General features: G+C 41.1%; 1 protein-coding gene across 3 annotated transcripts in view; it reads left to right on the top strand.

Annotated features, from left to right (window-relative positions):
* Window positions 1-21142, top strand: part of FAR2 (fatty acyl-CoA reductase 2) — a 120124-nt gene that overhangs the window by 73563 nt on the left and 25419 nt on the right. For all 3 annotated transcript variants that reach the window (XM_079303790.1, XM_079303789.1, XM_079303791.1), the window contains one exon: window positions 18623-18798. In XM_079303790.1, coding sequence (XP_079159916.1) covers window positions 18623-18798 — 176 coding nt within the window. The remainder of the gene's footprint in view (window positions 1-18622; window positions 18799-21142) is intronic.

Genomic DNA, 21142 nt, shown 5'->3' with positions numbered 1-21142 from the left:
GGAAGACATCCCAGCAGAACTTCCTTATATCAGTGTCTTGATATGCTGAGCTAATGCCACATTTGCTTGTGTCTTACTGAAGTGGTTTAGATGGTATCTATATCTCCATAATGAGAAGTTGTAGTCATAAAGATACAGATCAGTTATTGAGTTGTTTGATGGAGACAATTCTCAATTTTTACATCAGGCAGCTGATGTGTTTCAAAGGTTATCATTTTACTGGGAGCCTCAAAAGGGAAGGTGTTGGCCTCAGATTGTTATCTTATCAAATAGGAACATATTTTATGTTTATTGCTGTGAAATATTAACCATGAATAAACAGTGGAATTTGTTGATGGACATAATCCATCTCCTCAGGTACACTGCAAATACATTCACATCCCTGAATAGAAGGTGTGTCATGCTGAGAACTGAAATAAATAAAATAAATGAACATTTGTAATGTTCACCATCAACTAGGCGAATTTTGCTTCAGGCATTAAGTGAAATGACTGCATTTTATTTCTCCAACAATTTCAGTGATTAGTACTAAAAAATTACATTGCTCTTGTGCTACCCACAGTTCTTTTCTTAATAATGTACAGTCTCCAGGTAGTTTAGCTCAGGAGAGAAAGGCAAGCTCTTATGGTGTTCTGGCATTCCTGTTTCAATGGCATGATTGGAAAAGTTCCACCTTTTTCCTCATAATCCAAAATTATGGATGTCTAAAGGGAAAATTCAGGAAGTAAGTGTTGCTGTGTGGGAATCAAGGAGGCCATTTCACAAGGGCAGGTTCATCTTGTAGCAGCTTTGGTGTTTGTGCTTTCTACACAAGCAGGGCAGGTTTGCTCCCGTTCTGAGGTTATTAGGCCTGGATCATCACTCATAATCATGTTATTAACATGATAAAGCACAGTCTTTAATCTCTGCTCCTGATTGCCTTAGTCACCACTGGGTACATAAGCTGAAGGAGTCACATAAAGTACAATGGAAAGACACTGGAAATGTTGTCTGTTTAAAAAAAAAAACAAAGCACAAAAATAATACCTACTTGTATGCCCATTTTTTGTGACTGAAACGGCTGAGGAGGGAGGCTGGGTATTCCATGGACATAAAGGGAATAGCTGCTAGAAATTTTCGCTGGTGTCTGAAGGATGATATTAATAATGTCCTTAAAAAGAGCCTTGTACCATTACCATGGGTTTGGAACAGGTAGAGGAGCTGCAAAAATTCTGCAGTCTGAGCTCAGGTGCAGAAAGGAGGTGTCCAGTCTCCTTCCACCAAGCAAGAAGAAGGGAGCCACCAGCACAGTTGCCTGTATTTTTTCCTGCCAAGGCACAAAGCCAGAGCAAGCAGCAAGGTGAGTGACAACAGGAGCAGTGATATATCTTTGAGTCTGCATAACTTCATTAAGCACTGCAAGCAAGGCTTCATCTCTGTGTGCATGAAAATATCCAGCTGCCCTCTCTTTCTCTGGAGCAATCCCTTTTTTTGGTAAGAAACAAAGCCAGGAAGGTTCCAGACCAAGGCACTGTGCCCAGGTCAGTGCCTGTCAGTGGGGCTGGGACCTGTTTTCTCTCCTTTAGATACACTCCAGCGTGTTTTGCCTCGTCTTCAAAGAGCAGTGACACTGGGGATAGATTTTCTGCAGTCCTCGTTGTCTGTAGTGCTTTAATTTTAGAAAATGCAGGTGTTCTAAAGGGTTATAAGTAACAACACATGCGGTTAAAAACCTGTGCACATATTCCTAAATTCTTCCTTGTTTTGTTCTTGTTTTCAGAATGTGTTTATACCTCCTGTAAATTGCAATGCAGAAGCCCATCTGTTTGTTAGTGGAAAATAGTGAAAATGTAGATTATCTCTAGCAGATCTTTATCAACATTGTGCAGACTCAAACATATACAAATCTGGATATCACGTTTTAAATTAATACTAATAACTTAATTTCATTTGTTCTTCTTTAATCACTTTGTGTCTCTCTTTTGGAGAGACTGTTTGGAAAATACTGATTATTTTGCATGTGTTAAGGAACCCTTCCCCCTATATTAGATGTATTTAAATAGGGAATACCAGATAATAAAAGAAATCAAACTGATGCACTGGGAACAAAGGAAATTGTGGGCTTGACAGTCAACCTTTAGCCTCCACCAATTGTAGCTGGAAATGTTTCCTAGGAAACCGGGTTGAAAACCAAATTCTCTCATGTTAAATTTTCCACTTAACTGAGAAGCCAGTTGTATGTGATATTAACTCTCCATGTGTGCTATTGTATATTTTAAATAGCAGGGCACAACCTGAAATAGGTGCATGTGGGATATGTCTCTGTGTTCCTGTGAATCTGTATATTATTTTTGATTCAGTGGTGAATGTTTCTCCAGTAACAGTAGGAGAAAGCAAGTAATTCAGGTAGAAGTCCTAACTTTTACATAAAAATACATGCTGTGAAATCACCCTTTGTGCTGGACAGGATCAATTGCAGAAGAAATGCACTGGTATGTAATTTGTCAAAATGAAATGTAATATTAGTTTTTCTGGGAGGATCCAGATTTTAGAGAACATAATGGTTTCCTTATTTGAAATAAGAGCAGGAGATGACTGAGCAACTGTTGTAAGACTAGTTTGTGCTAGAGGCCCAAAGGTGTGGCTAAACTGAAGCCTTCCTTATGTCTGTGATAAAAATTAACCTCCTGCTGAAGTGAACATGGAAAACAAGCACCAGCAATCCCGAGGCATTGCTTCCCTGCTGCTCTTTATAGCAGTGGTGTACTTTAACCTCATCCAATTGTGTGTCACCCATCCATCTGCACAAAATGGACTCTATGAACAGCTCTGGAATAGGTGATTTTGAGATCTGTGACTCTGTGAGTGTTTCTCATGTACCATTTCAGCACTGATTTGGGGTCTGTGCTGCATCAAACGAGTGTTGATACAGCTGCCTCTGCTCATCTGTGCATTGCAGAGAAGATTCTTTTGATTTTCTACCTTAGTTGCTATCCATCATTTTTTTCCATTTACCATTGTGTCTGCTTTGGTCACACATCACTTACTGCTTGGTCCCTGTTAGATGTGTCCTCTGAGGACAGGTTTTACTGCTTTCCTTTGGTTTAGATGAAACCCCCAGATCACCAAATGGGAATTTCTGTGTTTCCTATCCGTGTTAACTGTGCACACACATCAGGGTTGCTACCTCTGGGCAGTTTTCCTCCAGATAAATGTTACCTCCTGATTAGAGGAGGTCAAAAGCAGTTTGTGGTGGGTAGGAAAGGCATGGAGAGCAAAGCAGTTATTTGTATCCTGTTTCTTAGTAAGCTTGGAGCTGGCAAGAGTGATGTTCCCAGCCTGCTTGGAGGCAAGAGGCATTCTCCAGTTAACTTCATCTTTCCCAGGGTTGGTAGGTACTCTCTGGGGCTGGTTCCTCTGCCTCCCCCATGTGCTTCTCCCTTGCTTCTCCCTGGGACCCTGTGCTGAAAAAGGACTGAAAAGCAATGACCAATGTCAGAGTAGAGCACATGGAACCAACAGAAAAGAGCAGATTTTTCCACAAGCCTGTTACCCAGGTTGTCTGCTGTTCACCCCAATGAATCTTGCCTTTCTTAAACAAAATTTCTTTTTTCCAATTACAGAGAGGTAATATTCCCAAGCCTAAAGGTGCTGTATATTTTTTTAAAGCACAGATCAGGCTTTGAGTTAGTGCAAAAATTTTGATGTTAGTTTGACCCTCAAAAGGCAGCTGTCAGGAAAGAAGCACTTGGTTAAGGAAGGCATATTGCCTCCTATAGGGCTTTAAAATAGCTAGGTTCTCCTTCCACTTATGTGCCCTTGGGTATGTCACTTCAAATCTATGTGTCTCTTTCTTCCTGTGAAAAATTATGTGGCTCTTCTTTATAAAGAACTTAGTGATGAAGAAGATTGTGTAATAGGTATTAATGGAATATTTAATTTAAAAAAACAATGAATTTTGGGTATTTGAAATGCAGAATATATGTCTGGAGACCTTTAGTTACCCTTCTCTCCCTTCTGCCTAATGTCTAATCTGGAAGTTGAGGCACATTTAATCAGTGTCATTCCCAGGTCACTTGATACAACTTTGAGACCATCCTTTTTCAGTTTGCTTTCCACATTCACCCATGGAAGCAGTGAGTTCCTTGGAGTGCTGCAGGTGCTCTCTAGGAAAGCAGTCAGCTTTGTGTGCTTGTCTGCAGACTGTTCAGGTACTAATAGATGTTCAAATCCATGGTATCAGGGGAATCAGTAGAACATGAAACCAGAGTGGTGAGCTGTGCTAAAAATAAATAAACTCAAAGTAAGATAAGCTCAGTGTCCAGGAAAGGCAGCACTCAGTGAAAGTAGTTCAGCACTGAAGAAGGAAAGAGTGTTTTACTAAATAATAGCTAGATTGTTAAATTAATTATGTATGATATTAAGTCAATGAAATGAGACTTTAAGCTGTACTAAACATTTATATGGTTAAAAATACAGATTTTAATATATAGAAGATAATGTTGCAAATGAAACACTTAAACCACTCCCTTCCTTCTATAAACCATGATGAGGCCTGACTGGGAGGATATAATTTGCTGAATTACGTCTTTCTTTAAAACATTTCTTGTAGCTCTTGTCAGATGGTGGCTCAAATCAAATACATCTTTGCTCTGCTCCTCTGTGGTAGTTCTTGTGTCCCTGGATAATTTCTCTGCCTACACCTGCTTTTGTGCTCCCATCCTCTGACAAGAGCTCCATTTAATTAACTCACCAGTCCTTTTCCCTTCTTTTCTTCAGTTTTTATTCTGCTAGATGAATTCCAGCTCCAAAGGCACAGCTGAGGCCATGCACTGGGAAGGTGCCAGGACTTCTGAGCTGCAGCACTGGAAAGAGGAAGTGGCAAGGAATGCCATTTGTGTTGTGAAAAGATTAACGCTCTATTAAAAGAGATGAGATTTTCTGTGAGGCCAGCAGCACCTCCAGGGAGCTGGTTCAGCAGGTCACTTTAGGAACTGAGGGAAAAGATCATATAGGTGAGAGGGAAGAGAAGTGCTGTCTTTAACCTGAAACCAGCAATTCCATTTCTCCATCCTTCCCAGGAGAGAGTCTTTGCTGTGGAAGGCAGGGCATGGATTTACTCACTCTTTCCCCCAGTGCAGTTTGGCAATTTGGCTTCTTGCTAGAGTGACAGAAGCGAAGGTGGCAGCTACCCAGGGTGCAGTTGATCCTGGTCTTGGAATGCCTGGCACAGGCTACAGTCCAGCTTCTGCCTGTGTCCTGCACTTGGGATGAGGCTCCCACTTCACTGCTGTTACTTGTCAGGTGTCATGAATTTGATATGAGGTGATACCTTCACAATAGATCTGTTAGCTCGTTCAGTTTAATCTGATTAAACTCTCCCAGTCACCTGCTTAGGTAAGGTAGATGGGATGAGTCAGAAAGATTAGGAGACTTCTGCATGATCATGAAAAGATTGGAGGCAGAGGAGGGAATTTGAGGAGCATCATCCCTAACTCACACATAAAAACTCCGTGAAATTGGGTCCCAGGCTGTGAGAGAGGAAGAAGGGCTGCCACAATATCATCCAGTTGTTCCCCATTCCCACTTCCTGGACAGGTCTTGACCTTTTGGTATTGTAGCAAGAGAGTGGGAGGGAAAGGCTAGACAGGTTCACTTACTCTCCAGAGTCAATCCTTGAGTAGTGTGTATTGCTTTATAATAATGATGAACAAAGTTACGAGTTCGTGTGTTGTCTCCCTCGAGACTCATCACCCAGCTTGTTACAGTCATTTCTTTCCGAATAGAAGAAACTGGTTGTAGGCGTAATTCTGCTGTGGTGTGTGGGTGGGAAATCTTGGGGAACAGATGGTTCTTGGTGAACAGACTCCAGTGACTAAGACCAACTCTCAAAAAAGAATTAATCTATCAAGCTGATTTGCAGATGAACAGAAATAGGAAAAATAACCATAATACAAACGCAAAAATGAACGATGAAGCAAAGCTGCCTGTTGTATGCTTGACAACAATATTTCTCCCTGGTAAAGAAATTGCTTTTTAATAGCTCTCTTATGGAAGGGATTCTCTAAGATGTTTCTGTTTCAGATGCAAATTTATTTATTGTTGAGTACAAGAGGGCAGAAAACCAGGGACTCAAAACTCAGAATGAAAAAAAAGAACTCTGCGCTGGGAGAAACTTTGCATCCACAAATTTGTGTTTGCCTACTTGAAGGTGGAAACCAGTAAGGGTGGAAGACCCAGCAATATGTACAGTTGGAAGGGACAAATTCTTAACTTAAGCTCATTGCAGTCCACTAGTGTTGATAAAAACACACTTATTCCTTAAAGGTCATGGTTTAATTATTGGTGCTGATAACGCCTTTCATGACCAATACCGAACAATTTCTGAGTGGGTGGATTAAAGCCTCTCCCCATGAAACAGGTTTTCTCTACAGAAGAGGTGCCCTGGACTGTTGAGCTACTGCTCAGTTGTGAGTAATCTCTTAAGAGCTCCTTGTCAGCCATTTGATATGCTGATGTTTCCTTTTCAGGGTTTTTAACAATCCCACCAGCTGGGAGTTAACATCTCAATTTTACCAGTGTGACATCTGAAAGTGGTTCAACAGAGTGGCTCTTTCTTATATAGCAGTATTTTTTCAGGACTTCTTTGCTTGCTATACTGATTGAAACGCAATTTTAGGTGTGCTAGGCCTGCAGACCCAGCACAGCTCAGAGGAGATTATTTAGAAGTCCATATCTATGCAAACTTTTCAGTTTAGGGCTGCCTGCAATGTAGTAGGGAATTGCCAACCTCTTGTGCTAACCAGTAGTGCAGGATACTCTGCTGCTGCTGCTAAAAATGTAGCAGACAAGGCAGAGTTTCACTTGGGTTTAATAGAAGCAGTGTTAAGCAGTCTGAGACTTAAATTCTCCTTCCCTTTGATATTACAGTAAAAATGTCAATTTTTAAAATAAATGGCGGTATGTGCTCTAAACCATTCTTAGCAACAATAACTGATATTAAACTGCAGGGCTAAGGGCTGTCCATTACAAAACACCCTGCAGTAATGTTTCAGAAATGGAATCTGTCCTGGTAGAATCATACCTGGCAAGGTCTTTCGAGCAACATGCAAGGAAGTGCAGATTTCTGTGGCTGCAATACTGAACATAGATTAGTATCCTTTTGGAATGGGGCTTTAATCTTGGAGATGATCTCCTGAGCTGCTGTTGCTGTGGTGGCACATCACTGATCTTCATACGCTGTAAAACACAGATGGCTCCAGCATTGTCAGTGTTGTACATTAGTTGTTACTTCTCTTGGTTCAGAGAGTGATGATCAGATATTATTATATAAAGTGAGTGTTTTCATGAGATGCTTTTAGGCATGTGGGAGGGAAGAAACACAGTGTTTTGGAAGAGTCATCTTTTCCACTGTAAAAGGGAAGAAGATATTCTTGGTTTAGTAGGTTTTACTCTCTCTGAATTAGACAAAATTGAAATGCTCTGAGCAATGAATTGGGCAAATGGGGAGATAATAGATGTCCTATTATCCCTGGAGAGAAGATGCCAAAACTGAATGCCTTTCAGAAAGGGGTGAGTTGCCATAAAATGTTTCACATAAGGAAAATTGCATGGACCGGGATTTTCCTTGCCCTTTCCTCATAGTTCTGCTGACCTGATGAGCTGAAACATTTTTGCTGTGAAAATGAGTCTGAAAGCAGCATATCTCTGCAGTTAAAGCAATCTGTATATAAATACTTGGCCATTAACTCAGATACTGCTGGATTATACAAAAAACACAATCACCACTGGAGCATGTGCCACATCAGAGATCATTTTCTGCAGCTGCAGCATAGCAGTATTTCTCCTTTCCTGCTTGGGCACCCCATTCAGCTGCTCAGGGGACCCTGACTCATGGGTGGTACAAACGGTCTCAGGGAGCTGGAGATTCATTGGTATGGCAACTCCAAAAAAGGGTTCTGCAAAAGAAGAGCACAGAGGAAGGTGGAAGTCCAATGGAGTGCGAGAGTGCCCCCATCACAATTGCACCTTCAGTGGTGAAAATCTGCTTGTGCTGTCATGGTTCCCTCAGGCTGACAGGGATGACACAACAAAACAATTCCAGAATCTCTCTTAGATTACAACACAGCAGTGGGCTTGTCATTTTCCTGTACAATGGTGAGAAGCAGAAATGTCATGAGCTGAGCGCAGAAAATCCAAAAATACCAAGATTAGTGTTTCCTCATTCTGTTACAAGTGCTTTGGAATTACAGGTGTGATTTGGTGGGTGGATGGAGACAGAGACTGGCTGGGTGTGAGGCTGAGCATCCATCTAGAGGTGGGTTGAAGGCTGTCCCTGTTGATTGAAGGATAGAGCTGGTCTTTCAGGCTGGTGAGCCAAAGCAGGTAGCCACAAGTTAGCTTACAAGCCTGGCTCTCCCCTTCAGGGTCCAGGCTTGAGACATAACCTGAATTAAGAGATTACAATGATATTAAATTAGCCAATGCACTGCTAAGAGACTGATAAAACAATTAAATGATAACTAATCTAAAAGCACACACAACTACAAAGCTACTAACTATCATTATAATTATTATGAATCACATCAAACTTCAATTGAGTTATAACTCTATCTCCCTAACCACTTCAAGTCTATGCCCCCCTTTCTCCACTGTCTTACACCAGGTCTTTTCAGATGATGACATGATGGAAGCAGTTTATCCAGTAGGGATCTTTTTGACATCACTGTGGACTTGGATTCATCACCATTTATAGGTGAACACACTACAAGAAAAAAAAAAAAGCCCTGTCCTCTTTTAATTGATTTTATGTCTTCCTGGGTGTGGTTTTTAAATTTTGGGGTTTTTTTGGTTTTTTTTTTATGTTTGTTTGTGGGGTTTTTTGGTTTTGGTTTTTGGTTTTGGTTTTTTTGGTTTTTTGTTTTTTTTTTTTGTTTTGGTTTTTTTTTTTTTTTTTTTTTTTTTTGTTGGTTGGTTTTGGTTTGGTTTTGTTTTGTTTTAATGTTGGTTTTTGGATCACACTTGCACTTCATTTTCTCTGTCCAAACTCCTCTCAAATAGGCAGTCTATCCCCAGTTATTTTTTCTCCTAGTTGTTCTCATTACTGCTGTATTCATACTCAAGTTTGGTCGATTTTTTCAGTGCCTTTACTCAGGCAGTCTTGATTTTTATGGTTTTACTTTCCTGGCTGCCTGGGTACAGGTGGCTTTGAAAACTTTGCACCACAAAACTGGTCTGTCAGTATCCAGTTCATGCTGGCTCATATTGTTTACCATATTCACTCACTAAGACACTTTTATTTTAGTTTTGACTCTTCTACGCAGTTCTAATTAAGCACAAGCAGTTTCTCCTCTTAAGCATAGTACATTGAGCATAATACAGCACCAGATTATTTGTCACACTCTGGTTTTGTGCTCTTGCAGCTTGTTATCCTTGAGCTGTTTTAATCACTTTCCTCATTCTTGGTGCTCCATCGGGACCTCCTTCATATACCTCATCACACTGTGGTAGCTGTACTGTATGCCCTAGAGATCCTAACTCTACAATCACATGATTTGGGGCAGATCTTTAAGTTTTGGGTTGTTGTTTTTCCCCTGGGAATCTGGAAAACCAGTAGGCTGCCTCTACTGACTGTAGCAGGATATGTGGAGAAATGACCTGTACTTCCCTCAGTTATATACATAGGTAGGAGATATAGTATAGCCTCATGCAAGCAGTATTTTGCAAACATTGTGTATTTCTTACTTGTGTGGGGTGAGAGGTACATTTCAGTACCTCAGGATGCTTGGTTGGGGTATGTTCTGTTTCTTTCTCCTCCACTCCTTCTATCAGGGTTTTTCACCAGTAGATTAAAGCATTAAAGGAATTTATAACCTCGTGGGACCATGGCCAAGGACACAGGCTCATTACTGGTAATCCCTGCTCAGACAGATGGGGAGGCTTTTGTGTACAAACAGCTTTTTGTTGTTCATAGAATCATAGAATACTCCAAGTTGGATAGGGCCCACAAGGATCACCAAATCCAACTCCTGGCCCTGCATAGTTTAACCTGGCTGGAAACATTGCTCATTCTGGTGACATTTGGCCGAGTGGTTTGTTACACCTGAGGCATAACTAGCCCAAGTGTTCACTTTTCTGCCTTGTATGGACTGGGTAACACAAAATTAATTGGTGCAGTCCAGAGCTGGAAGCTAAAGGTAACGAGCATGAATTCCAGCTCAGCTTACATGGATTATCCTCTTTGGTCTCCCTTGGAAGCAGTATGAGTTGAAAATATACTTGCAGAAAAAAGCAACTTTTCATTTGATAGATGTGTTGAAAAATGCATGTCAGTGTGAAAAATGTCTCGAGCCACAAATCCTGTGATCAGAAAGTTTTAACATTCTGGCTTCAGCTGGAAGAATTAGCAGAGTGCCAGAGATGATAAGTTAGGCTTGTTGATTACCCTTCAGTAGTCTCTGAGATGCCAGAGTAAGCTAGAACCTGAGCCTGGCTTGAGGACACTTGATCCTGGCTTTTTTTATCCTGTTTAAAATGTTTCTTTCCATAGCAAAATAACCTTATTTCTCTATTGTTAAAAAAAAAACAAAAACAAAACACAGATAAAGTCCTACCCTGACTGCAGACAAAACTCATCTTTCCCTTCCTTAGAGAGGAACAGTCTTGCCAGGTGTGTGCAATATCAACTCTCTTGTCTTTTACCATCAGGCCTGTCAGAACATTCTAGTGGGGTGCAACTGCAATGGCAGAGAGGGAGAAACACTTCAGAGAGTGTAGCTGAGCCATCTGTGACAATGCTCTGATCTTTGTACAGGGAAGTGTGTGACATCTGCTCCTCACAGACGTGTTACTATGGCAGGCTGGCAGGAAATGGCCCTCCTGACAACAGGTACCTTTGTTGTGAAACAAGACAGCACATCCTGCTTCGTGAGACCCAAGAGACTGGAAAAGGGAGTCTGCATTCCAAAAGGCTGCTGCAGACTGCCTGGGACAACTCTGCCTTTTCCTTACATCCAGATAATTTGACAAAGTTCAGTGGAATTCATTTTTTAGTAACTTTGTTTTGGTTTTTTTTTTTACCCATGGCCATTGGTTAATTTTAAGAATGTTCTTTAGGGGCAGAACCAGTAGAGCCAAGCATTGTTAAAAAGAAGTCTGTATTTTGAATAACATGTAAAGAGGTTGGATTCAGAGGAGGGAAGGTTTGATCTGTGATTCCAAAGGGGTTTCTGCAACCCTGTCCAGAAGGTTTCTGTGGATTCTTCTGAGAGCTGGCCATAATCAGAGGCATTGGGTTACAGTTTGTCTCCAGTAGCAGGGGTACTTGTAGAGCTAGACTGTGCTGTAAGTAGCTGACTCTATTTGGACAGATGGTTCTATCTTCTTAGAGAAGTTTTTATTTCCCTAAGCTGAAGGCTTCTTGGATGGAAATCAAGGATTACTTGTAACTCTCTTACTTCCTTGCTTGCCTGGAATAGTGACACTACAGAAAATTGGTTTACAATGATTTAGGCATCCTTTCTTAGTTATCTTCGTAGAATATCAACTGTTTTCTTTTTCACTGGGTTGGTCTCTCGTTCACAAGGGCCCTTCTACTAGTGTCCCTGCTCTTCCTATCAGTCTTCTAAATTCTATTAGATTCTGATAATCTCTCAGGGATTTTCCCTTTTTTTTTTTCTCACTGTGTTTGCTGCCTGTAGCCTGACCATGGGAACTAGTTAAGTGATAGGAAGGAAGAAAAGGCAGGTATTTAACAGGCTGGGGTACCCCAACTTAGGGATTTTCTTTTAAGCACCACTCAAAAGATAACATTGTCATGGTAGAGATAATAAAATCATATATGGGATGACATAAGAAGGCCAAAATATATATGTCAGATGTGGGCGCAGAAGAAAAATGCTGAAATCAAAAATTGTCCTAATCACAAAATCATTGTATGGTTTAGGTTAGAAGGGACCATAATAATCCAGTTCCACTCCCTGCCATAGGCGGGGACATCTTCTGCTGTACTGTCTTGCTCCAAGCTCTCTCCAGCCTGGCCTGGGATGCTTCCAGGGATGGGGCAGCCACAGCTGCTCTGGAAAACTGTGCCAGGGCCTCCCTACTCTAACAGGGAACAATTTCCAAGAATATCCCATCTGAACCTTTGATGAGAACAAGAGGTTGCTGAGAACAAGGTCCAGCACAGCACCTCTCCTCATTGACTCCTCTGTCACTTGGAGATGGAAGTTTTCATCAATGCATTCCAGGACCCTCTTGCAAAACTTCCATGATCAATTGATTGTACTGTTTGACACATCCATAAATTCAATGTTCTTGGCAAGAATTTCAGTGACTGAGACCAGCTGGCAGGAAATGGCTCACACTCATGCCAGAAAGCTTTCTTACCTTCCAAGAATCATGGCCACAGGTTGGATATCTGTTGGGAAAAGCCCTGGCTTTTGCAGGCTAACTCTTCACTTGTGACCAGTGATTTGTTCTTTTTTTCTGGTAATCTTCTAGCACAGTTCATTTTAGAAGAGGGAATTATTACTCTACTGTACTCATTTCCCAGATGTTCTGCTCTCTACATTTGAGTACCCTCTCACCGCAATGTTTGAAGAATCTTCAAAGCTATTCAAATAAAAGACAAATACTTGATGCATTTGTCTTGGTTTGTTCAGCTTCTGCTGTGTGTGACATCAAAAGATTTTTAGTTCCCTTTACCCTTTTAATTAAGGTGCACTTTGGTGCCCACATTACCCCTGATCCTCCTCATGGTGATGTTCTCTGCTTTCTTCCTCAGAAGGAGTACAGGGTGAGGGAGTGCAGGACACCCTCCCTAAGCTGCCATTCCTTTGGAAGAGCTCTTTAGAGGGACCCAAGTTCAGAAGACTGGGTCTCAAGACTTGCCCAGATGTACTCCTAGGAGTTGAATGGCCCAGATGTTTTGTCCTTGAAGTAAAATTTGGAATTGCATCCCAGCACTGTGTTTTATCCAGTGCTGTCTCATCTGTGTCTGCGTGACAGCCAATATGCTCTCAAATGGGAAAGTAATTTTTGGTAATTTCTTTAAATATCTTTTCAAGTTTTTCTTGGTAATTTCTAGCAACATCTCCTAAAAGTAGGAGTCTGTGTTTGATTGACACAGCCTTTAGTCCTGGCTGGTTATCCTCAGGAACTCAGCAAACACTCCTGAAATTGTCTGGTGTCCAAGCAAACCTGGCAGTGAAACTCCAAAGATCTGTGATTAAAAGCAATGAGTATGAAAAAGCAGAAAAAGATCTCATGTCTGGATAACTTGATCCTTACTGATATTTCCAGGTCCATACAGTGATTCTCAAAGCCAGTGGTAATCAGTTCTGCAAGACAGGAACTGAGGAGGGGCACAGAGATCTGAATCCAGTTGTGACTGCTGACATGCTTTGGCAGTTGACTCCTATTGACCCATGGCCTCATTGGGGAATAGTTATGGAGAAGGATGAGAAGGAAAACAGTGCTAGGAAATCTGTGGGCAGAATTTTCAGTGGCTCCTGTAAGAAAATCGTGGTGTTGCCACTCTCCTTCCCTACGTCAAACACCAATTCTGATATCAAAGTTACCACCCAGGGCCACCAGGAGCATCTGTGATAAACATTAGAAAACTCCTTGTTCCATCCATGACTTGTCCATCCACCTTTAAGGTGGCACTAGATATCATGGAAAGCTTTTCTATGTCTCTCAAATCCCTCATGCTCCCATCCACAGCATCTGACTCGGAAATTACAGATTCACTGCTGTGTAATTCAAGTATTCTTGCTAGAAAACAGCAGGCTTGGTCAGCAGCCAATTTTCAAGGAAACTGGCTATTGAAAACCACATCCCAAATAGCTGGATATACATATTAGTCTTAGCTGACCTTTATTGAAACTTTCTGTCCCTCTCTTTGTTTCTGTAGTCTTCATATTGAAATAATCAGCTGTTTTGTTTACTAGATGGTGGTGGTGGGCCCTGTATTTCCACTACATTAGCTTCACTCAGGGGAAAGTAATAGCACTGGATTGAAGCATAAACCATTTGTTTTTCTGTAATGAGGAACACTCTGCTGCCTGCTTTGCAACTGATGAGATGAATTATGCTTTATTTGCCTTGAGAAGAACTGTACTTAAAATAATTTTCTGGAGAGAAAATGAGGCAGAAAGTGCAAAAAGTGGCGAGGGGGGGAAAGTCTCTATCCCAATTAAAGCTTCCTGATCTGCATTTTCACACATTTCTTGACTGAATAATCCTGGTGTTTATTGCTGGAAATCTTCCAGGCTAAAGATTAATTTCTGGCTAATTATTTTGAAGCTGCCCAGTTATATCTCAAGTTTGCTACAATGGCAATTCTAAAGTAGTTGTGTACCTTCCTTCCTTAAATGTATTGAGGGATTTTATCAATGGCAAGCACAAGTCTGATAAACCCTTTCAGCAGGACTAAACTGCAAATATCAGCTGTTTTTTTAAGAGCTGTTTTCATGACTTTGGTACCTTCAGTAGTTAAAATTTGTATATTTATGATGCTCTCATTGAAATCACTGAGGGATGGATGCATACCCTGGGGGGTGTTATTTTATGTATTTATACATAGGCTCTTCCCTTCAATTTATACACCAATGCTCTTTTCAGAAGAGGGATTTCAAACACTCTGGGTTTAAAATTATTCCACACAGCCAGCGAACACCTTTTTCTTTGAAGAAATTCTTGCCCTGATGTTTTACCCCTTGGCCTGTGTCTCTCTTAGGATAAATTATGTATTTCCTTTACAGGGAACATTCTTGCCTATATTCTCCAGAATCATGCTAAAAAATCCCTTCCATTTCTTTATCTGAGAGGTGGAACCTTCCTTCCTTCCTTCCTTCCTTCCTTCCTTCCTTCCTTCCTTCCTTCCTTCCTTCCTTCCTTCCTCCCTCCCTCCCTCCCTCCCTCCCTTCCCTCCCAACCTTCATGTTCTCATTGGTTCCCTCCCTTTCAACCTTAATGTTCTCATTGGTTCATCATATATGAGTTCCATTTTGTGGAAATTCTCTGAATTTTCTCCATTTTAAAGGTTGTCATACACAAATGCCTTGAAATATTCATGTTTTGGTGTAAGTTATAAATCCTCCTAGAGAACCCTGATTTCCTGGCACCTATTAAACATACCTGAGGAAAAAAGGTTGTCTATCTTTGCCACACTTGGCCACAAGTTTTTACTTGATTCTTCTCCGTCAGTCACCAGTGCCTGATGGGGTGGAGGGAGATCCAGGAGTGCTGTCCAGAAAAGAAAGGAATAGCCAGGCCTTTGAGAAGGCTTTGATAAGGCTAAACTCATGCAGGCTCTTTTTTTTTTATAGTGGACCATGGTTTAGGCACTCCACTTTTCATTACTTTGTATTTGCTTCACTGAAAGTGCTTCCTGAGGAAGATGTGAAGCCTTTGGCATTTTGCACTGCTCAGTGGCTCCTTTATTTCTCAGCTGTGCTGTTCCATAGATGTGCAGTTTGCCCTTTCTTTGAGGTTTTTGCACCTCTGTGGCATGGAAAAATTTCTGATTGAAGGATTAGTAGGCAGAAACCTCTCTGAATTGTTCTATGCTTTAAGGTAAGAGCAGGAAACAGCAAGACCTGCACATGTGCTTTGGAAAGGGATGTCAGAGCTTAGGAGGGTGGGAATAGGGTAAGTGTCCATCAGACACACTCAACTAGAACGTTTGGAGAAATTCCAGATGCCCTCTTTTCACATTTTTGACAATGTTATAGTAAAGACACAGAGATTTGATTAGTATTATAAATGGGAATTGCCTGATTATAAAATGTGAAATAAGAAATTCTCCCCTCGGTTGAGGGGCAGCACAGCCCATGCTGAACTTACATCCTATTTTGAGGTTAAAAATGAGAATAGCAGCATTAGGATGCTCAAAAAGACACTGCAATCAGGGTAATGTTATAACTGGTTTTTGGTTTCAATAATATTGGACAACGTGGAGTCAAAGGCCTTTCCTTTCTCTTCAGTGTAATTTTGTGGCAGTCCCTTCAGAAGTGCTGCTGACCTGGCCAGTCTTTTCATGTAATTTCAACAGTACATCAGGCCAGTCCACTGACTGTTTTTTATATTAGCAGATGGCTTCGAAAAAGAAGAGACAGAACAATCCTTAGGCCTCACACAGTTACTGGGGATTTATTATTTATGCTCTTGGTGAGTTCATCAGAATTTAGAGATGCAATTACAGTTTTCCTTCAGACTAAGCATCATCATTATGTTAAGTACTCCTTGAACTGCAGGAAGCAGTATAAAATAAGCTGCATTTGTTTTGCCTTTAAATCTTCCTTCATTTCCCTGTAAATCCCTGACAAGTCTGAACCCTTCAGCTTCCATAAAAGAAGCAGCAGACTTTGATTAAGCAGCTGCTCCCGTTATCTGATTTAATGGTGACAATGTACTGAATGTTCCTGTGGTGCAGAAGGTTTCCAAAGCAGTGTGCTGACTTGTGCACTTGCATTTGGAAATTGCCTTCATCCTTCAGAGGAATGCAGTGAATCATTGGAGTGGATAAAAAACTGCAGCAGCTGAGTGGCACGTGGTAGCAGCAGGCACAGAAGCCAAAGGGGATATTATCTGCAGTGGGAATGTCAGGAGGAGATGTAGGGAGAATTTAACTGTCCAAGGCTGGCACTGCAGAAATACTATTCTTGTTTTTTATGCCGTGACTGAAATGGAGAAAAGGCTGATTCATTCTTTCTCTGCCTGTGCATTATTTATGCTGAACAATTGGGAAATAACTCATTTCTTGGCATTTTTCACCCTCTATGCAACAGAACAAATGTGAATGAATATTTCTGGTAGTCCCACAAGATAGCTTGGTCTCATGTGTGTTCTCTGAGAAACCTTTCCATTTTGTGTCCCATCAGGGTTTCCTGGCATTTCTCAGGATATGATGTGGATGTATTTGGAGAGCCAGTTCAGCACCTTGTTAGAAGACAAGCTTTTTGCAGACATTTAGGGCTATTGGTGCCTGGGCATTCAGTTTCTACAGTCCAGCCAGCTCTCACCAACACCTTTGCCCATTAATAACTCTCTCTAGAGATCTGTTTTCTGGCCTAGCCACGCTCATGAAAGATATGTGTACTCAGGTACAGCTGAGAATAGTGAAATGGCTTTATCTTGTCCTAACTTGGGCTAAAGTTTTGTGTTTATGAAGGATGTGCAGCTGTGTGGCAATTTAAAATAAGTACAGAGTACGGTGCATAGTGGACAAGGCTAATGATTCTTTTATCACCTCTTCATCCCTAAGATCCTCAAGGTTTATCTAGATTTGCTTGTCAGATAAGCAGAAAGATGATAATCCCTTGGTCAAACAAACAAACAAAAATACTGTTATTAGGATCAATTTAGTCTTTCATGTGTCACTTAATATGTTTAATTTATGTCACACAATTTCTGCTTATACATAAGCACTGGGCACATCAAAGGCAGAAGAAACTCTAAGAAAACAAGAGGCCATGGTAGTCAAGATATTTCCAAACTCGGTGTTACTGGTGTGTAGGCTACAGAGGAGGGCAGACACCCCTAAAACACAGAGCTGCTGAAAAATCAGCTGGTCCATCCTTCTGCCCCAAGGCAGGTTGAGCCTTTTCCTGCCTTTCCTGGCACTGTTTATCTAGACACCTCTTAAAGGTGTCCAAAGGTGGTGTGGTTCATCCTTTGTATCCCTCAGTAATCACCCTCTCTCAGTACTATGTGTTCCTGTCAGTAGACTTGTTACCTTGAAGGTGTGATTATCCTTTTGAATCTAGATTATACCATTATACCTCTTCAGATCCCACAGCTGTTCTATGCTATTGATTCTTTCTACCTTTCATGATGTCCCTTTGCTCCACACCCCCCCCCAAAAAAAAAAAAAAAAAGAGGATCTTTTTGTATGTAACAGTTTTGGTTAATTCAGTTTCTGTTAATACAGTTGAAATTGCTCAAATATGATAATGTAGAAATGTGTCTTGGAAAGAGCTATGGATCATACTTGTAGAAAAAAAAAGGCTGGAAGATGGCTTGGGAGGCCAACCAGCTGTACACGTGTTCAGTTATGCAGAAACTGCTGGTGACACTCAGCAGCTTCAGCAGTGGGGATTATTGAGATGCCCCATCCTTCCATCCAAAAGCAGATCCCCACTGGACTCCTCTGACATGAATGAAGAGATAGTCGACAAGGAGCAGCAAAGGAAGAGGAAGAGCAAGACTGCCCAGTTCCTCTCCTCTCTGCAAGTAGTTGGTAGAACCACCTAGCCTGAGCCTAGTGCCGCACAGGCTTTCCCACTCCATACCCTGCCCTCCTGCTCTTTAGCTCCTGTTTTGGTCCTACAGGCAACTCTCGAGGTCAAGTAGCAAGTGGTTGCAGGAGATGTGGACACACAGGAATTTTGGTGGCTCTCTGAGGATATGAGTGGTGACAGAGAGGATTCATGAATCTCTTCAGAGCCAGGCATTACCCTCTATATTTTTGTTCTGTTTTCTTTGCCAGGGAACAGGTGAATGGACTATTTTATCTCACCTGTGTCCTCCCAGACAGGAATTCTCTTTTGCATTGATTGATGTAATCAGACTGGCTGCTAATCAAAGCGATCTCAGCAGCCTAATTCTGTACCTGATCTCTCTCTGTTTGTGCTTCAAGGTCTTTGACAGAGTCCGAGAAGATTGCCCTAATTTCCAGGAGAAGATTAAGCCTATTAATGCAGAACTCACTCAGCCCAAGCTGGCCATCAGTGCTGAAGACGAGGAGGAGCTTCTGACCCGGGTCAATGTTGTGTTCCACTGTGCAGCCACAGTTCGCTTTGATGAGCCCCTCAAGTACGTCCTGCTTTTCTGTGTATGCTCAGAGTGATCCAGGGTGCACCATGGCACTGCCCAGAGCATCCCTTGCCTGGCTGCAGTGCTAATTCCCCACTTCCATGTTCATGCTCCCCGTGGTTCTATCCTGAACATGCAGGGGGTGTGCCCTGAAAATGCCATGCATGTCAAAAGGGAACTGTCTTGGCACAGGAACAGAAGGAAGAACTGCAGGATTGGGTTGTAATAAGGGAGTTAAGTATGACCTAAAACTGGGGTGGGGAAATGTGGTTTAAGCCATCAGGGAGATGTTTTGGCAGAGCTGGAGACAGCTTGAAGTGAAACTGTTGTTGTGTCTGTGTCTAAAGCTGGTGTTGTTAATGGCCTTTCTTTGTCACTGAGTAGCTAGAGAGGGAAATGAGCTGTGGTTTGAGAAAACAGCCCATTAAAACACCCAACTCTCACTGTAATTAACTGTTTGCAACAACTGCTTGGTTTCTGAAGGAGTTCCCTTGGACGTGCCTGTCCAGGCAGGCTTTTCCATTAAGAAAAACCAGCAGAAATAAACCACTGGAACAAGATTAGATGTGTAAGTGCTTATAGGCAGTTTGTCCAGTTCAACAAACGAGGTGGATGATCTGCACTGCCAGATCGTTGTACTCTTTTTGAAAAACACTAAAGCTGTGAGAGTAGAAAACATAATTCATCAATCACAATATCAGTCTTTATTTGCTCATAGGCTAAAGAGATATCCAATGTGTCCGCAATAAATATTTGCTTTTTAGAACAACTAATTAGAGAAGCATCAGAAAGAAAGCAGCTCTTGACGTGATCTTGAGCCAATAAGTAGCTACAAATGTCCTTAAATCAATGAACAAATTAACCCACTTTAAAAATAAGTCTCAGTGGCATGAAACATCTAAGGGAAACCACATTTTTAATAGGGAGGATAGCTAGAAAGAATCTAAAAGTTTAAAAGGTCATCAGCTTGCAGGCAGTGAAGAAACTATTTAAGGACTGATTGTATGTGATCTGTCCAAATCTCTCTAACAGAACAAGGAAAATGGTGATTTAGGAGGCAAAAAATGAGTTGTTCTTCAACTCAAATTATTCCTGACTGAATAATAAGATATATCAGATGGGTAAAAGTTTTACTAATGTGAAAGCACAATATTGCTGCTCAGTTAAGAATTTCGAGCAGCAACTTGATGATGACACAAATATAATTATTTTTTCAACATGGCAGAAGCTCCAAGATAACAGCAGAATATGTAAAGCTAGTAGATAAGGAAGGGACAAAAGCATTGCTGTAAAGATTCTGGAGAAACAAGCAGTGGAGACACTAAATGAATTATTGGCATCAACATACATTGAGGGAATTCTCCAGATGGAACTCTTGGGGGCAGAAATCTCAAAAACTGTGTTATATTGAAATATTAATAGATGCTGTTTTAATAGAAATAGAAAAAATATAAAGAACGACAAAAAAACCCCAAAAAAACAAACAAAAAAACCAAACAAAAAAAAACAAACAAAAAAACCAAACAAAACAAAAAATACACCAGGGTAGATGATACTCCCTTTGAAGGCTAAAGGACCTCTAAGAAACTCAGCAGAAATTTGTGCTAGGCCCATATTTTGAACACAGATCTGTTCACCATTTCTCTGAAGGGATGCAGTCAAACAGAAATGTTCATAGAAAAATAAGTTTTGTCTGAAAGGTAGCTCAAGTAGAAGTATTCATCCTGCTGGAAGGGCAGGAGAAAATAGGAATCTACAGAAAATTCTTCTTTTTAATTGCAGCATGTAAAAAAAATCTCTAGTTTTAGATACTGTAATCCAAATATTGATCATACTCTTTAGCTGATGTTTTCATTTCTTTGGACTATTTACAATTTCTCTTCAACATAATTAAGTGTTTTTAGTGTACTCTGTGCTTGATGGCATAATTCCTAACACTGTACATGTCTTTGAAAGCTTCTACTCCTGGGCTGAGCAGATTGCATATTCTTGAGCCTGCTCCCTTCTGTACAGGAAAGTGTCTCTATTTCAGTATAAAGCATGCAGCAGAGTCTGTTGGCTGGGATCTGTTGCAGATTGTCTCTAGGACAACTTCTAGTTATGCTGAGTGCTTGAAGGTCAGCCTTGCAAACCAGGACATTCTTTCTCTTATTCTTATCAGTTCCTGTCTCTGTTCCTTGGGAACTTAAGCTGTTATCTCTAATTGTGTCTCCTTTGATTATGAGTAGCTTCTAACTGAATGAGAATGGATTTAGATAAGATATTAGGATGAAATTACTGTAAGGGACCTGAGGCCCTAACACAGGTTTCCCAGAGCAGCTTTGGCTGCCCCATCCCTGGCAGT

Source organism: Erithacus rubecula (genome assembly GCF_903797595.1).
Source record: "Erithacus rubecula genome assembly, chromosome: 4".
NCBI lineage: Eukaryota > Metazoa > Chordata > Aves > Passeriformes > Muscicapidae > Erithacus > Erithacus rubecula.
Note: the sequence above shows the minus strand (reverse complement) of the source record. Positions and strands in the feature narration are given on the sequence as shown.